General features: G+C 37.0%; 1 protein-coding gene across 4 annotated transcripts in view; it reads left to right on the top strand.

Moving 5' to 3' along the window:
• The window catches only part of poe (E3 ubiquitin-protein ligase-like protein poe), a 246,440-nt gene that overhangs the window by 213,088 nt on the left and 14,284 nt on the right, over positions 1 to 19,068 (top strand). For all 4 annotated transcript variants that reach the window (XM_081764062.1, XM_081764063.1, XM_081764064.1 and 1 more), the window contains 7 exons: positions 2,381 to 2,572; positions 3,365 to 3,598; positions 6,676 to 6,957; positions 9,837 to 9,950; positions 11,433 to 11,567; positions 13,426 to 13,662; positions 17,799 to 18,037. In XM_081764062.1, coding sequence (XP_081620188.1) covers positions 2,381 to 2,572; positions 3,365 to 3,598; positions 6,676 to 6,957; positions 9,837 to 9,950; positions 11,433 to 11,567; positions 13,426 to 13,662; positions 17,799 to 18,037 — 1,433 coding nt within the window. The remainder of the gene's footprint in view (positions 1 to 2,380; positions 2,573 to 3,364; positions 3,599 to 6,675; positions 6,958 to 9,836; positions 9,951 to 11,432; positions 11,568 to 13,425; positions 13,663 to 17,798; positions 18,038 to 19,068) is intronic.

Here is a 19,068-nt window from a genome sequence, read left to right as displayed (position 1 = left end):
GGTATGTGTACTTATAGCGGGCAGATGTGAGGGAATGCGTTGAAGGGTAGAAGGTGTTACTGGTGTTGTTTGTTTGTTGTTGCCACTTAGATTTTGAATCTCCCCCAAGCTGTTTAGTGGCAATACTTTTAGAACTAATTCATCTGGAGATACAGGGTGTCCCATAAGTATGTATATGATGTTTCAAAGACTGTGGTAAAGAAACTAGCAACATAACTTGAACATAAAATTGAATATAAACACATTACTCTCATATCTTTCTTCACGAGAATTTTAATCTCTGTTCTCCATGGCATGATCCAACAATGCACCATCTAAATCGATACATGCCTGGAGATGAACACCAAAACGTTGTCACAAACGGTTTAAGAGACCCGTACTTGGTACCCTGTGGAACTCTTCTGTGATAGTTTCCCGTAGTTCGGCCAAATTGTATCTGTGATGTTGATATACTTTAGCCTTTAAAACACCCCATAAGAAAAAGTCAGGTGGTGTCAGATCATACTTTAGCCTTTAAAACACCCCACAAGAAAAAGTCGGGTGATGTCAAATCATACTTTATCCTTTAAAACACCCCATAAGAAAAAGTCAGGTGGTGTCAAATCATACTTTAGCCTTTAAAACACCCCATAAGAAAAAGTCAGGTGGTGTCAGATCAGGAAATCGAGTTGGCTACTCCACAAATCCACGTCGACCGACCCAGCGGTTCGAGAATGTTTCGTTTAGCCACTCTCGCACTGGTGTGACACTTAACTCTTCTAAGTCCAGTGATCGTTATTCCCACTCCAAAGCTGGTGCTTGGGATCCCTGGTTCGATCCCAGCTCGCGCCGTGTGGACTTTGTGGTGGACAAACACCGTCCTCGTGGGTTTTCTCGGGGTTCTCCCGTTTCCCCCCACTTTCTTCATTTCACTCATTTCTCATTCTCACCGTCTCCTTTAGCCTAGCCGGCATAACCGTGGGACGTAGAACTTAAAGATTTCATTTTCCCACTCTCAAGCTACACAGTGTTATATCGAAGCTTTTTTTGTCCAGAATTACAAATACAACAGTCAGTCAAACATCGTATACATAATTACGGGTCACCTTGTAGTTATTCTAGATTCACAATCACATTTGGAAAAGACACATATAAGCACAATTTAGAATATAATATAGAAGTTCCTTGAAATGAGGTTTGTGTAAAACATGAAACATAAATGGAGATTTATACTAACAGAAGTAATAGTAGAGGATGAGCACATCATTTCCAGCATTTGTTGTAGCTCAGGTATCTGAAAAATGCTATGTAAACTTTGTATGTTCTTTTATCTCTCATATATGTACCTCGTGGTAGATTTTAAATTGAACGCACTGAGTTTATGTTTGCTTTAGATAATCCTAGGTAAAAATGCTGTTTTTCGGAGTGTAGGACTAGTGCTTTTTAATAGTATCCGTGCCTCTTGCGCTTGATCATTGTAGCGTTCGTTATGTCATTAATGTATATTGTAAAATTCTGTTTTTTAGTGCATCTTTAAAATGGTACATGGGAATTGTATACTTTCTTAATTACTTACCTTTTTTGATTTTTTTTTTTTTTACGTGCAGTAGTAATAATAATTATAGTTTAAATATAATTTTTCTTAAATATTTAGTGGTTTGATGAGTTTGTAAGAACCCAGAAACCAAGTGTTCTCGGGTGACGGAATTTAAGTCCTTTGTGGTCAAGAAATGTGTATAGGTAGGTACGCTCATGTCCAAAATTATTGTCGCATGTCTATAAATATGTAGTTGTAGGAACATATTTTGATAACGAATTCGCCCGGTATTTCTTATAATGTTAATATGTGTATAATCGGCAAAGACATGTATGTGGCAAATTTCATGTCAGAAGAGCAATAAATAAGAACAATAAAACGAAAATAAAACTTTTTTTGTCCATTTAGCAACATTTTGTTTTACTCATTCTAATATCCGTATTTATAATTCTTTTCCTGTGAAATTCACCACAAATATACATTTCACGATTATACACATAATATCAGTACTAAAAGTACCCTGCAAAATCATTATCAAATTAAATTCTTACAAGAAGGCAATTATAGATATGCGACAATCATTTTGGACATGAGTGTACCTTTCAGAGACCGAGTGTCTTAGAAAGAAAAATAAAACTTAAAAACCGGACCTTTAAAGAGTGGTGAGGTGTTTGCAAAGAACAGGTGTCTTAGCAAAGGAGCTCTCAAAAACCGGGCGAGCCACGACGTTTTCTTTGTGGTTACCATCTAAAGTTTCTTTACAGCCAGCACGTGGTGTTGGGAGCGCGTGTAAAACCTTGCAGCAGAATTTCCAGGACTGGAAAATAGAGCATTCATTAACTTAACAATTTTTGTGTGTTCCAGGTGTACAAGAAAGTCTGGTTGGCTGAGGGAGGTGAAGGTGAAGCCATGCGTGTTGTGTATCGAATGCGAGGACTGCTGGGAGATGCAACAGAAGAATTTGTAGAGACGCTGGATGCTAAATGTGAGCAGGAGGTCAACAATGAAGAAGTTTACAAGATGGCTAATGTGATGGCAGAATGTGGAGGTCTTGAGGTAAATTAAAATATTGTTATGTGAAGTTCAGTTTGATACTACTAAGTAATTGATAGTCAAGTCGCTAATGAATTTGTAGCATTTCTTTTCTCACGGAAAGCAGTGGATGGAATGGAACTGGGACAGATTCGTGCAAATTGTAATTGATTCAAACAAAAGGAAGTTTTGTTCCAACCTCATCACAAACTACCGCAATAAACCACAATATTAAAGAGTTATATTGAAAGCAATAACTTCAGCGATTTGATTCTATAGTAAAGAACATAATATAAAACCTAGTATAGGCGGGCTGTACACAACGAGCACCGAGGAAAATATTGAAGAAATGGCACATATAATTCAATTCACTGTACTATATGCTTGTATAAGCGTACATCTATATACTTAACTTTACTTGGTGTGTGTTAACACAAAAAGTTAGAAGAAAAAAAATATTCGCAAAATAATTAAATAGAACTTGTAATGCATGTCTTGGTAGTAACCGTCCATCTTGAGTCGTTCTCTCCGTTTCTCACATGAAGCACCGCGCACAGGTCTAGAATCCAGGTGTAAAAAGTACCCTCAAAATCCTAGATTCATCCAAATTTTTATTAATTTCGTCTGAACATGCACTCTCATTGGCTGAAGCGTTATCGTGACGTATAAGCAAAGTCTATAAGAGTATGTTATTGGTCTAGTTCTCACGTATGAGGTTCAAACGTTAACAAAGAGTCTATCGTAAAATGTTTGTTGCTTATATATTTATGTTGATCTTAATAATGAAAACTTTTTTGGTTTGTTTTGTTTGTCTAGATAATGTTGAAACGTCTGTCTGCCATAACTGATATAAGTCGTGCACGGCCACTTCTACAAGTTCTTCTGAAGCTCTTCCTTCTGTGTGTGAAAGTCCGGAAAAATCAAGAGGTGCTAACGCAACCGGAGCTAGGAGCCATTGGCGTATTCCTAGGGGTGTTGCAACTGTGTTTGTCAACGGAATCAGAAACGGGACAGGGACAAGGAAGCACAATTACAGAGCAACTATTAGATGTAAGTATTCCAATATTGAGATCTAATTTCTACAAAATTATTAGCGTTTAGCTAGATAAAAAAATGATAGGGAGCCTATCGACAGATCTTATTGAGCTGTACAAAATATGGGCAATTAAAAATCCTCATGCGTACTTTTTGAGAAAATCGACTTAACTTTTTTGGTGATCCTAAAAGTCGGTAGTACAGTTGCCACTTCCTATTATGATAAAACTGGTGGTGAAATATACCCTCTTCAAATTTTTTAGTATGACACTCTGGTCCGTATTTAGGTAAATGCTATTCTCTGCTCGAGCACAGGGCGGCAAAATTTTGGATTTCTTTTTAACATTCGCAATGAAGTAATATTTAAAACTAGCAACCCATAGAGTCCCGCGCAAGCGCGAGTGTTTAATTCGCTCTAATTACAGTACGTACTAATTAGCTAGCTTATCTGATTATTTTTAAAATGTCATCCTCTCCCACCCCCACCCCAAGGGGTGAAGATGAACTTGAACATCATGAAAACCGATACCATTAAACTCAGCTACCTCGAAAACTATGAATTCAACACTAATATCTGTCGTTTTCGATTACTTTTAAAATCTCGCCTTTTCCCTGGGGAGTGAAGTACGACCTTGAAATTGAATTGGATTAAAACTGTCTATTTCTCTCAGCGACCGCTAAAACTGTGATAATATAGATCGTTTTCGGGGGGCGGCAAATTATTTAGAGCACAGGGGCGCACAATATATATAAATACGGGCCTGATGATACTAATATAACGCGAAGTACCAAGGTTGAGGTAAAGCAGCAGATAGTAGAGCCTAACGTTAAAGGTTAATTAAGCTAAGAGGATGGGGACTTAATTACCTAGAGTTCATCTTATAACCGTCAAATAAATCTCAGCATATTTTCTCACAGAATTAGTGGCAGCTATTAAAGATATTTGAGATTATAGGGAAAGTGCTGCTACAACTAATTGTTCTTCTCTCATCCACGTAAAATGAGCTTTGTGGTGATCGTGTGCATAGGTTTTCTCAGGGTTCTCCCGTTTCGTCCCACGTTCTTCATTCCACCATTTCATTCATTTATCATCATTATCGTCTCTGACAGCTTGCAGTGATATTGCCACTACTCGCGTGTCAAGGTTTTTTTTCGGTGCAACTGTAGTGGCAGTTTAATTAATGGTATAAGACAGAGTGATCGTGGTTGGTAACACTGGTATCAAAGTAGGGGCTGCAATGTCCCACCGCATGTGGTAAGAAACGTCAGAGACCATCTCTTGTTGGCCGTGCTATAGCATAACCGTGGGACGTAAAACTTAAAGATTTCATTTCATTTCATTTTCTCATCCACTTAATCCATCTGCAGTGCAAATGTGAATCCCAGTTCCACACATGGATCTAATTCTTATGCCGTTCTTAAAACATTTATACCGTTCTGCCCGGGACGAGGTCTTCTCTCTCTCAAAATCCAAGTTAAACAGCTCTGTCGAAGACAATTCCAATAGTTTTGTTCGACTTGAGTTGTGGCATATGATAATCGGGTAGGAAGGCGTGAAGTTGAGTCTGTGCTGGCACACCATGTCAGATCCCGAAATCAAGTGTCATCGCTGCCAGAGAAACCCTGACTCTGTCGAAAACAAAAAGGATATAAAGTTGCAGTTCTTGGCATCTGACAGAAAATGGCCACATACCATTCTTGAAGACGAAATTCAGGAGTCAACACTATTATCTGGATAGCGGAAAGAGACATCTTCCCAAAATCAATGTATCGGCTTCTTGATGGTGAAATACAGTTAAAATACTGGTAAATATGCTTACTACGTGTGGAAATGTCGCATCTCTAGCAGAAAACAATTCAATACAAGGTGAAGCGATAGCGTTGTAAATAAAAGTGAAGCAGAATTTACCATGACACACGCAGGATGAAGAAAGTCTATAGTTCCCCCCAAAAAATCGAGAAACAGGATGATAGCTGCTAGCCTAAGGTTTATTTTCATTAATTTAACATAGAAGGAATTTGCTTTTGTCCAGTAAAATACAATGTCGTTCCAAAACTCCAGGATTGTGAGATAGAAGTAACAATTAATGTAAATGCACTAGAAGGATCGAAGGCTAATATCTTGGTTGTCGATAGCTGCAAGTGAGAAACTGGGAGTGTTTCTCAACCGACAAACGAGGCTTCTCTTAACCTAGGTCCCGAGGATAGATATGCAACACTAGGAAGACGACAGTACATCATATAGCTAGTGAGATCGAGCCACAAGTTACGATTAACTCTTAAAAGTTTTAATTGTTGTTCAATTGTAGTGTTGCCCGAAGATGATACAGATATCAATCGATAGATCGGATCAAGCTAAACAAAATGGCATACTAGAGAGTAAAGCATGATGAGTTGTCGAGAAAATTGAGGGAAACGGATTTTCATGGCTCTGCGAAGTATGTCATTCGTTGTTAATAATAATGGCGTCTTCATTCTGTTTGAAACGATTTTGTATTTATCTATTGCAAATGAAAATTAAAAAAATGTTAACCAGCAGATTGGATTGATTCTAACGATGACACACTACTACTTGCAGTTTGTATCATACTAACTCGTTTGTGACGAAAGAGAAGTTTAGTCGTTCAGTTTTAGTTTTGTCATGCGTTTCCCAGTCCAGCTAATTTTCAAAGAATGAATGTGTTAAGAAATGAAATCAGAAAAAAAAAATCACTAATATTAGGATCCCGGGTTCGATTCCCAATGGGGACACTGACTCGAAAAAGTGTAATAGCTTTTTCAGGCCAGCCATCATTGGTGAGGCTTTCCTCATTCACAACAGCCAAATGCTGGGACGGTACCGAACAAAATGGTTCCAGACCACTTCCTTCCTTTCCCACTCCTTTCTTCCTCTCCAATCCGATTGTCTGTGTGCTAGTCACGTGCTCTGTCAATTGACGTATCAGCATCTTTGAAATTGGTTTTCATATTCCCACCAGTTCAGTCATCAGATATTTGTGTTATTTCGATATCCCTATATTCTTCCTGGTATTTAAATACGTACGTAATAATTATTTATTTTCCTCCAATTTATTGGTATCATTCTTCTGCAGATAATGGAAACCGTTCTGTCGAAAGCAGCATCGCAGTCTACCGAATCGTTCTTGAAGTTCTCCCAAACGTTTGGTGGCGAGGAACATGTGAAAGCATTGTTAACATGCACTACGGCGTCGGGAGTGAGAAATAATTCATCTGTGTTACTTCACCTAACACGTGTGCTTGCTGCCCTTACGTATGGCAACGAAGAAAAGATGGCGCTACTCATTAAGCATTTCGAAAGCTGTTTGAACTTCAATAAGTTTGACTTCGAACATACACCAGAGGATGAACAAAAGGTAAGTACATAATAAAGTTTACAGGTTTCTAAGTTGGAATAACACTTTCTTTGGTACGGAATAACACTTTTAATTGGTGCACAGTTTGATTTCAATAATCTAATCAAAAATCTCTATCGTTATAATTTTGTTAGTTACATGTAATTGTACATCTTGTACAGTCAGCGAAAAAGCTCCTTCCGTTTGATGAAATTAGTAAGTAACTTCGGAATGGATGGGCAGTTTGAGTATACTTTCCAGTAAATTAAAAAGAAAGTAATTTTCTGTACGTTCCAGCTATACCACTTATTCCCAAAATAAATTTTACCAAACGGAAAAAAAACTTTTGTCGCTTACAATACAACCATGTCGAATCATATGTTTTATAATATAGTCATTGTGTTACTATTTGTTCAATCATTTCGTCATTTCGTGATTTCTATTCCTTATTTAAGTGATAGTCTATTCCAGTTGATACATTGTAAACGTAATTCTTCGGATATGTGAAGTGCTTTTATCCATTTTTAAAAATCTTGTCGATCACTAGCAAATTTCTTGATGCAAGCTGAAAAGACTCCGTCCATTGCGCTGTAGTGTGACGGTCCTGGAGTATAAATTACCGTTTTGAATATTAGCATCCATCAATTGTAGATTTATTTATTTATTCGTATACTATATCCTATTAAGCCCTCCATAATACATATTTTTCTGTCTCTCATACATAAAAAATAAGTTAGGTAATTTATCTTAATTCTCACTGCAAATACACTTAAACATGAAATTTGAAAACGTCTAATTCAGTGGTGTCCAATTATAATGAGCCTAAGGGCCATAACCGTCTTTACTAGTAAAGTGGATGGCCGCAGCTAATAATAATAATAATAATAATAATAATAATAATAATAATAATAATTATTATTATTATTATTATTATTATTATTATTACACTACAAAAGAAAAATATTAAAAAGGTATCTGAAATATTATCTATTCAATCTGTGACAAACGAGGGTAACTAGCAGCGTTTATAAGGGCTGGGATATCTACATTCATTCCTAATGTTGCGAGCCGCAGGAGGTGTAAAAGAGAAGAATCTCCAAGGTAGTTTCTGAAGCGATTTTTCACAATTTTCATGGTCGTAAATGCACTTTTACACAAATAAGTACTATCAAACATTGACACTCTTTTCCGAACAAACTCTCAGTTTTTAGGGAAAGCTGTTGCCGTGGATGCCCGCGCCCTATTTGTTGTACAGAAACGCTAAATGCATGCATTATTTTGTTAGAAGAGTAGACACATTAAACGAATGAATAAATATAAATGAAAATACTATCAGTAATAAAAATCGTGAATCGTGAAAGCTTTGTGGGCCGCAGAAAATGGTTTGGCGGGCCGCATGCGGCCCGCGGGCCGCCATTTGGACAGCGCTGGTCTAATTCATCGAAAAATTAAGTTCAGAAGAAAGTCACATTAAGAGTTTTTATATAATTATTGTTAAAAATACAAAATTGGATAGATTGGACAAAATATGCTTCCCTACCTACTAGCAAACTAACTCTGTGACGTATGGAGTCAGGAGATTCAGTGCCGCATTCACAAAAGCTCTCCGTTGAGTTCTGTCCTTAGCTAACGGGGTTCAGTTTCTACTTTGTTCCTATTTCTACGAGATCCATCGTAATATTGTCCTTTCATCCGCGTCTAGCCCTTCTTTATGTTCGGTTTTCGATTTATTTTCCAGTCAAAACTTGGAAAATGTTCCCACTTTCTTCCATTCTAACTTCATGATCTGTCCATCTGATCCTCCTAGACTTGATGACTCTGACAATGTTTGGTAAACGGTATAAATTAAGCAGGTTCCTCGTTATGAAGTTTCCACCATTCCCCATTTCCGTTCCCCTTGAGTCCGAATATTCATCTCGGGATTCTATTCTCAGATACTTTCAGTATGCGTTCTGCCTTCAGAGTAAGCGACCATGTTTCGCAACCATACATTACAACAGACATGGTTATTGTTTTATATAGTTTAAGCTTCAAATTCAAATTGCTCGATAGAATTCGCGACGACAAAAGATTTTGAACTGAATAATGGCACAAATTCCCTGCTTTTAAGTCGACATTTAATTTCTTCGTGAATATGGTTTTCGTCTGTTAATATTGATCCTAGATATTTGAAAGTATCCACTTTGTCGAAAGTACACCGTATTATTTGATATTCTAACACATCCATAATTTTGGAGTATTACGATTACGATCCCGGCGAATTTCCATGTATTTAGTTTTTTTTTGCATTTACTTCCAAACCTATGTCCCTGCAAGCGTTTATTAAATGTAGTGGTGGGCATAAATAGCAGTTTTTGGGTTTCCAGTGGTTTCGGTTTTGTTGAAAATCGGTTCGATTTTGTCCAAAACCGGTTAGGTTTCTAATCGAATCCGGTTTCGGTTTTTAAAAGCGGTTCCGGTTTTCAAAACCGGTACAGTTTTTGATCGAAATCGTTTCAGTTTTTCCAAAACTGGTTCTATTTCTGACCAGAATAGTGTTTCGTTGTTCTCCGGAAACCGATTCCGTTTCCACAGAAATAGTTTTGTGTTTACCAAAACAGTTTTAGGGTTTTATTTTCGGTGAAATAAAAACCGGTTTTGGAGAAGACCGAAACGGTTTTGCCCATCTACATGTCTTTATATTGTTCTCCTACATCTCTTATTATATTCACACCATCAGCATACGCCATAACCTGGTGAATACCATGCAACTTCTACACCTACAGATCTTGAATACTTGAAAATAGAAATAAAGAAAAACGAACGGGCATAACGTTATAGTTTCTGCAAGAAGGCATGTTCATATTTTTTAAGATTTAGCATGTCATTAATTTTATTTTACTTTTTTTCCTTTTTCCTAGTTGGAATTGTTCTGCATTCTTACATCTGGTATAGAAAGAAATTCTATTGGAAATACTCTGAAGGACCATATAATATCTTTGGGCATAGTAGGACAAGCATTAGAATATATTACCGTAAGTACATGGAATTGATCTAAGGATGTAGGCATTAAGAAAAAAAATCTTTGAAAATTAATTTCAACGAAGATTTAACCCTTTTAAATTATATATCATATCGTCTCGTGAGAACCAGAGGAACGTAATTCCATTTTCGTAGGTTTACAGGCGAGAGGACAAAAATATTATTTGCTTAGAAACTTGTGTTTTTAATAGGATGGTAATTAAACTACATTACAACAGATGATCTACAAGAAGAATAGATGGTGTTCAGTTCCATTTACACCAAGTGGGGCTTTTAAAATTATGTCCAAACATGAAGAAAACTGCATTTCTGGAGTTACGTACCTCTGGTTCTCATGCGATGATATTTTTTGTATCTTCACTGTATTTTTTGGGCAGTGTCTTCATTATTTGATTAAAAAAGAACCAATAATGCTTTCATATTTTGTTTTTTTCAACCATGGAGGCAATGTAGAACACGTTACGTATGGTTTCACGCCTTTCTTCGTTGAGACATAGGAGGTGATGACGCCATAACTTACAAAAAATATTTTTTGTTAGGCTTATTTTTATAATTTTTTGGCGGGCGTTTCACCGAAAAGATTAAAATTTGCACACATATTCAGTGAACCCCAAATATTTTCAGATTTGTTTCAAATCTCTGCGTTAACAGTGAGGGGGAAGGGGGGCAGAGAGGAAAAAAGTTTTTTTTTTTAAAAAAAAAAAGATATATTTTAACAAAGATCCCTCTTTTGGCGATTTTTCCGCCTCAGATACATAATGGGGACGTGTGAATGGTACCGTTTGAAAGGCTGTTCTATTCTGAAAAGAATGATGTGCGAACCATGATCCTAGGATAAATAGGGATGTCTCAGGAAATTTTTATATTACATTCGGGTTTTTGGAATAATTTAGAGCATTGTGAGTCTCATCGGTAAATATTTTTATCCGTCTTTACTATTCAAGGTAAAAGCTTGAAATTTTGTACACACATTTAATACACCTCTCAATATTTTTTAGTTGATTTTGAGACCTGTGCGTTAACACAGCGGTCCAGAAGAGTCCAAAATTTGAAAAGAAAAAACTCAGAATAAATTCCGATTTCTCTCAAAATTTTCCGTTTCATGTACATGATAGGAAAATGTGAATAGTACCGTTTAAGAGGCTGTTCTGTTCTGAAGAGAATGAGATACGAACCGTAATCCTGTAAATAAATAGAGATGATGCTGTAGCTGCTTGACTGAAAGTCTATAGTTTACCTTAAAATCAAAGGGTTAAACCTAAAAGGAAAAAAATATTTGAATGAATAAAGAGAAATGTATCACCCAAGTAAGAAACTGCTACATTAAAATAGCTGTAAATGTAGTTGAAATTTTCCTTAAGTTGTGCTTCTTGATTTTTAAACTTGATTAACTACAATTTCAGTGTATGAATTAAAACATTTTTCTGTATAATTTCCTTCTATTTTTAACTTAATTTCATTGTTTAATTTTGTAGATGCATGCACCGTCTGTTAAGCCAACTTTACTTCGAGCGGATAGTGATGAGTGGAAGGAATTCATATCAAAACCAGCGTTGAAATACATTCTTCGGTTCCTCACAGGGCTTGCTACGGACCATGAAGCAACTCAGGTTAGTCACAATATAATTGTAAGTTATACTGAATATATTTCTCTTTTCTATTTAATATTAGATTAAATATTCAAATCAATTTATTTAAGATCCGTGTCATTTGAAGTCTTGTTGATCCAATAAGTAAAAATAACGTGGGTTGTACCACAGACCCCTGCAATGATTGGACAATCATGTGTCCGTACAACCGTCATAAGGTAGTCGGTACATGGACAGAGGATTGTCCAATCACAGCAAGGTCTACAGTACAACCGATGTGGCCCGAGAGCATCGACCTCAAGTGAGTGGCTGTTCTGGGAAGTGGAATGGGTGGCATAGTGGTTAATGCATCGGTACGGTATGCCGGAGGTCCCGGGTTCGAGTCCCAGTTTCAGTCAGTCACTTTTTCGCTCTTTGTATATTACATGAAGTAAGTTTTCCGTTGAAGAGAACTGTGACAAGTAAGTATCAAGAATCTGTGTAGTTACTTCGACAACTGTGTGCAAAATAGGAGAAAGGGTTTCAAATAGCTGAATGGGTGGGATCAGGATGTTAATTACCAGGGAGGAGATGAGAGGACTTTTCCCCTCTCACTTTTTGATCCCGCAAAGAAATTAAGTGAAGTGTCTCTGTCAGGGATGCTTGTCTTCTCCCCTCAAACTATCTGTAGTGTTAAAATGTTTGAGTATATTGTCAAATTCCATTGGTTTTTCTCCTTTCGTATCCTTTCATCTGCTAGCTGTATACCGAAAGGAAAGATGTAAACTATTCACTTCTGGGTTCTGATTTTATATGCACAGCTACCACAATATACGTATTCTTTTCCCCTGCTTTTACAGTCGCCCAGTTTGACTGTTTATTGTACCTATATTTGTCACTTGCAATCGTATCCTCATATCTTTCAGTTCGTAGTCCCAAGTGGATTTGGATGACGACGCTATACTAACTACATATAATGAATTCTTTGTAGGAATTTGCAGACGTCCTATATTGTACATTTCGTCTCTGTAATTGATTGGTTTGTGTTTGTTTTCATGTTTGTATTTGTATGCTTTTTTTCTTTCTTCACTTGTAGTACTTGTTGTATATCACCGTATCTTTTGTACTCAATTGATTGTATCTTTTCTGTATAACTCAATGTACCTCCTTGACAAGGGTTAGGTGGTAGAGCAGCAATATGCTGAACCTCGCCCGCTTGAATAAAGCCTTTTTTCAATTCAATTCAATATACAATGTAATGTACTTCCAGTCCTACATACAAATTCGTTGGGAAGGGTAGAGCGTTTACCTCTGGTGCATGGGGTCGCTGGTTTGATTCCCGACCAAGTAAGTGAGTAGTGGACAACATCGTGTCCGTGGATCTTCTCAGGGTATTCCCGTTTCCTCCCGCTTTTCATTCCACGAATTCTTCCATCATGATTCACTTCATTTAATCATCGTCTCCCTTAGCCTAAAGGGTATAAATGTGGGACGTTAAAATGAAAGATCTCATTTCATATACATTGGGAAAAGTTAGGTGCGGGTACCTCGGGCAACATAAGATCTGTAGTTAATTTAGTTAGTATTTCTAAGATTATTAATTATAAATTTCTTATTAGATAATTATATTTGTGTGGATGTGTGTGTTGAGGAGAGGGGATGTCATTATCTCATTCTGAGTTATTCTTTCTTCAGACCTCTGTGTCCAATTGGGGCTCAGTTTAACCCCTCTCCCAATATCAATAATGTAATTCGTAGATTAGTTAGAATGCTTGTCTTTCATACTCAGGCTTGAGTTTGATTTCCGATGGGGTCCTTTAAATGCCTGATAAGAGGTTTTTGTTGTGTACTCATAATTTAGTATTTATTTATTTATTTTATTTTTAATATTTCTGCTTAGTTGGCTGTGGCAGCAGACTGCATTCCAATTATTCATCGGCTAGAGCAAGTGTCTTCGGATGAACATGTTGGTTCATTAGCTGAAAATCTACTGGAGGCATTAAGAGGTCATCCAGAAGTGGCTAACCGCATTGAGGAAGTCCGACAGCAGACAAGAGCTGAGAAGAAACGTCTCGCCATGGCCATGAGAGAGAAGCAATTGGGAGCCCTTGGAATGAGGACCAATGAGAAAGGACAGGTGAGTTAAAAACACATTATTATCGGCTAAAAATAACCTTTTCCAGTTTGTATCTTATCATTTAAAAGTATCGTTCAAATGTTGAAAACGGGGCCGCGGTGGCTCAGTGGTAGAGCGTTCACCTCTGGTGCATGGGGTACTTGGTTCGATCCTAGCTCGCTCCAAGTGAATTTTGTGGTGAACAAGCACCGTGTAAGCGGGTTTTCTCGTGGTTCCTAGTTTCCTCCCATTTCCTTCATTCCACCAGTTCATTCATTTCTCATCACCGTCTCCTTTAGCCTAGCCAGCATACCCGTGGGACGTAAAACTTAAAGATTTAATTTCAGTTTCATTCAAATGTAGAAATAGCTTTTTTCTCTCTTCAATATTAATATTATAGTTATGAGTCAATTTGTAAGGATTTATGCATAGTTTCGTCTTTGTCAGGAAGTGGCTGATTTCATATTACTGTCACGAAATATTATCTAGTGAGCAACACGTATTTTCTCCATCAGATGTGATTTCATTGGCAATCAGTTTGGAACCAGGCGAATGAAAATAAAATATGTATGAACCCGATTTAGGTAATTAGAAGACTTAATAGCTGCAGAAGTGAGTTGATCCTGACGTTTCTGCATATCGGGTACTCCCATATGACTCATATCTAGTGCGCGGTGCTGTTCGCATATTGAGGAATTCATCTCCTTCTGAGTATTTGCATGTTCTGTAGAATTTTATGAATACACAAACCTTAGATATTTAGGACTGCCTAATAATCTTTGTATTTAGGAATGGCCTTTCTTGTAAGCGGAGCGTACTAGCTTTTTTGTCCTCATTTTATTTCTTCCGTTTTATATCAATAATTTTAGTGTTTGATGTTTTCTTTACTTGTTTTTTCTATACTATTACCTGTATTATTGCTTTTATGTAGTCATCATCATAGGTATTCTATCATTGTTGGCGGGGGACACGGTGGCCCAGTGGTAGAGCGTTTACCTCTGGTGCGTGGGGCCCTTGGTTCAAGTAAGTTTGTGGTGGACAACATCGTGCTCCTGGGTTTTCTCAGGTGCTGCCGCTTTTTCTCAATTTCTAATTCCACTTGATTCTTTCTTTAATCATCATCTCTCTCAGCCTAACAGGCATAACGTGAGACGTTAAGTTCAAAGATTTCATTTCATTTCTATCAGTGTTAACAAGTCATTCGTTGGAAACTGACGAAACTTCCGTTCATCCGGTCTTCAGGTAACCTTTTAGTCTTTACGTAGAAATTTTGTTTTAATACCATACATCAACTATACCTTCTTTCACCTTCTCCCTCATTTTCCTGATACCATACTTTTTGGCAGGTTGCTTATGATATAGTTCCTTGCTTATAATTGGTGAGAAGGAATATCCCAACTAATTTCTTTTTCTCTTAATAATTAATACTAAAATTGCTTTGTTCGACCCTACTATTTCTTACATTTTATATCAATATCTTCATTTTACTTCTTCATTCGTTTTCCATTTGATCACCAAATTTTCACCATTCTCCTCACCAATTTTTCGAAAATCTTTGCTTGTGCGTAATGCCCATGTTTCTACGCAATACAATATTCCACACGAAACATTTTATGCGTTCTTTACCCAACTCTTTATTCAAAGACCATAAAACATAATTTTCTTCTTAAGTGCTTTCGCCGTTCCTGTTCTTGCCTTTATTTCACATTAGCACTTCATGTCTTCCAATAATACTACTATCGAGGTATCGAAAACTAGTTACTTGTTCTGTTTTCTACGTCTTCCTTGTATAGTTGATACCGGCCACTTCATTCCAATTACCATTGCTGTTGTCTTTCTAATGTTTATTTCTTCGTAGATGTTCTGTTTCACGATCTTTTGTTTTGTTAAATTTACTCGAACTTTTTATTTGCTTTCTTCTTTTAATACTTATTTATGCTTTTACTTCTGTTATAAATTTTTAGTTCCATGCCTTATTTGCGTAAGAAAATTAGGTCGTTGACCTGTATCGTAACGAGAACAAATGGCTCCGATATTGGAAACTCCATTAACCCCCCACTCAATCCAAAATCCGAGAACGAGCATAAATCTACAGTCGAGCAGCAAAATATGGCGATACCTTGCATGTCGTGGAATACTTCGTTATGATCTTAAGGTTGTGCCGAGGATATTATTAGGAAAATAATTTAAAATGTGCAGTACTTAGCTTTAAAACTGTCCGTGGATCATCATATGGTCTATGATGGAAAAGTCCTAAATTATGCATGGATCATATAGTGATCCATAGGAAATTGTCGTAACTTTTGTAATGCTGCCACCTTTACGATCTTTCTGCGTCACATTGAGTTCTTCAGCGTTAAGGAGTAACAAACTATGATTTCGAAATCGATGTTACTTTGTTCTGAGAAGGGCGATGACGCTACAGGCAGATTCTGAAGATCTTTTGATTTCCCAGTAAGTAGCTTTACGATATTGCGATATGAAAGGTTTTTTTCCTTTCTTGTGAAATTGAGAATGTATGTTTTCCCTCGACTACGAGTTATAGAGACACCGTAGTTTAGGTGTAAGAACATTAGACGAACGTCCGCATGGTCCTGGGTTCGATTCCCAGCCGGTGCTTCCTAATTTTCGGTGTCCACCCAGCGTCGTGAGGCAAACTGGGGAGTCACGTGAATAAAAGTCTTGATGGCTACTAGGTCTAGGAAGCTCCTGATATGGCTGTCAGAGACAGGGCAACGGAGTGCACTGACCACATGTTCGTTGCTAGACTGGACGTAGTACAGCCGGTCGCTAACAGATGGTGTTGGAGCGGCTCAGGCCCACAAAAAGGGCTGTTTCGCTAAGTGATATGTATAAAATTGCCGAGAAAACTGCACAATTATGGATTTCATAGGTTGATGTAGAAAGGAGGGGAGGGAGGAAAATAAAAAACTAATAATTTTTCTAAACAGAAATAATAATTGTTTCTTCAGCCTTGTGGACAAAAGACGTGCTCTTACTTCATTCTTCATTTTTACATTATTGATCATACGTCATATTTACAGGAGTAATTGTGAAGCAGTGTTTTCAACTTGTCATCGTAATTTTCACTATATCGCCAAGTAATAGACATTCTTCCTTCTTTTCGCCCTACACTAAGTCAAAAGTTTAATTTGTAATTATATTCCTCGTGGGTTGTACAAAAGCAAATGAAGGTTGCAGGGTGAATCCAGACACCATTCATCATTCTTTATTCATCATTTGGGAAAACAGAGATCATAAATTCAATAGTTCCTATTAAAAACTAATAATAGTAATAAATGTAAAATAAACAATAGCGGTGATGTATCAAAAATAAAGTACAGTGAATATAGAGTAGAACATTAGTTATTTCGTTGATTGCGTTAACTAGAATCAGGGATGTAAAAAACATTTTCCGAACTTTGTAAATTTAGCTTAAATGACCGGTCGGTTCCAGTTTTTTCTAGCAATTTTAATGGACACTTTAAAGGTTAATTATTTAAATGGCTTTTCAAAGTTACAAGAGTGTTCGGAAAGTAACCTCCGATTGGTTAAAAAAGAAACACTAAAGTAAATAAAAAGAATTAGAAAGAAGAATTAGAAAACTCTTCGTCATGAATGTTTGTTCGTCCACTTTTAAATGAACGAATCCATTCACGAACAACTCCATACTCATCAAACTTGGTCCATACACGGCACAAAGTTTCCGATGAATAGCTGCTGCCGAATATTGTTTTGCCGTAAGAAAACGCATTACATATCGCACTTGGCGGGGTTTTCTGTTGCAGCACACATTTTGAGACGCTATAAAAATGGAAGTAGCGATCAGATAACCTTCATTGTACCGCGGCTGGATGCAGACTGTTCTAGCGCGCACGTCTATGTAAAAATGGTAGCGCTGCCCCATTACTTCACGTTCAGTGACCAATCGGAGGTTTTTCATTTGTGTTTAGCGTTTAGCAACTATCGCCTTTAACCTAAGTAACGTAGGTTCTCATTAGATTTCATTGTGTCGTATTTAAAAACACAAATTTGCTTGCTTGAAGCAGTTAAAAGCGCATCATGGAGTTTGTTGTTCTACATGTTGTCTTGAGTTGTATTATACATATGTATGTGTTTATTGTAATAAATTCATGCTTTGACTTTCATTTTCCCAGGTAACGGCTAAAAGCGCGATTTTACAACAAATGGAAGACTTAGGTGAAGAGACAGGACTTGTATGCGTAATTTGTCGCGAGGGTTACAAATTCCAACCAGCAAAAACACTAGGAATTTATACATTCACGAAGAGATGTAACGTCGAAGAATTTGAAATGAAGCCTCGAAAGACTGTAGGATATACGACGGTTACACATTTCAATGTTGTTCATATTGATTGTCATCAAGCTGCAGTCAGGTACGTAATCCCATTGTTTTTTAATGTTTTCGACCAATTACTGTACTCTTCAGAACTTTTTCTAGCTATTTTAATGGACACTCTAAATGTTAATTGTTTAAATGGCTTTTCATTATATTTCAGAATTATTTTGTGATTCATTTAGATTAGAACCTTTTTAAGTTTTAAATAACAAGGTGTATGAGAAAATACACAAGAAGATTATAAAGTAATGTGTATATATTATTTTCCGTTAAACTGGATAGGATAAGTTTTAATTCTTTCAACTACACTAAGAGAGAGAACATGTGCTGTTTGTAGTCTCCATGATAAAGTTTCAAACATTGTTATTAATTCTATATGGTTTCCCGTAAAGAATGCAACTTTTAAAATGCCCGCCATTTCTGTTCTAGTAAGTTGGCAGGACTGAACGTTACACGATTTTCATTTGTTGTCTTTACGTGTAGTAGTTACGGAGCGCCAAATAGCATATAATGGTCATCTCTTTTCTAGACCGGACTTATATCAACATTGTCACTCATGATGGTGATGTTTTCCACACTATCACTAACACAAGGACGCTCCAAGGGTTTTAATGTTCACAACCAAACCGGTTTTCTCAAATTTAGCAATCTGTCTCATCACAGATCGCATTGCGCTGACGAAACATTCCATGGAATTTGTGAACAGTCTCGGAACAACATTCACAGCGTACCTACCGTAGTCGGTTCTAGACTTCACTTAGGAACTAGTATGTGCCCTATCCAAATATCCAAGTTTCAGAATCCTGTGGTGCTTCTACACAATTTTTATAGAGGTAGTTGGTGAGGACTTCAAATTATATGCTCGTATCTAAACTCCCTCTATGAAAATTGTTGCGTGAGTATCTTAGGATTCTAAAACATGTATTTTTGGATAGCACAGATATTAATTCCTAAGTAAAGTCTTGACCCGGCTACGGTAGGTCCCATAGTTTTGGAGCTATGGACTTTTAAAGTTCATTTTTTCGTGTTTTCGCGAGCCTATAACTACGAAAGGAAGCGTTTGTGCAT

Source organism: Thermobia domestica, chromosome 7 (genome assembly GCF_964235325.1).
Source record: "Thermobia domestica chromosome 7, izTheDome1.hap1.1, whole genome shotgun sequence".
NCBI lineage: Eukaryota > Metazoa > Arthropoda > Insecta > Zygentoma > Lepismatidae > Thermobia > Thermobia domestica.
The sequence above is the reverse complement of the archived record's forward strand: the minus strand, read 5'-3'. Positions and strand labels throughout refer to the sequence as shown.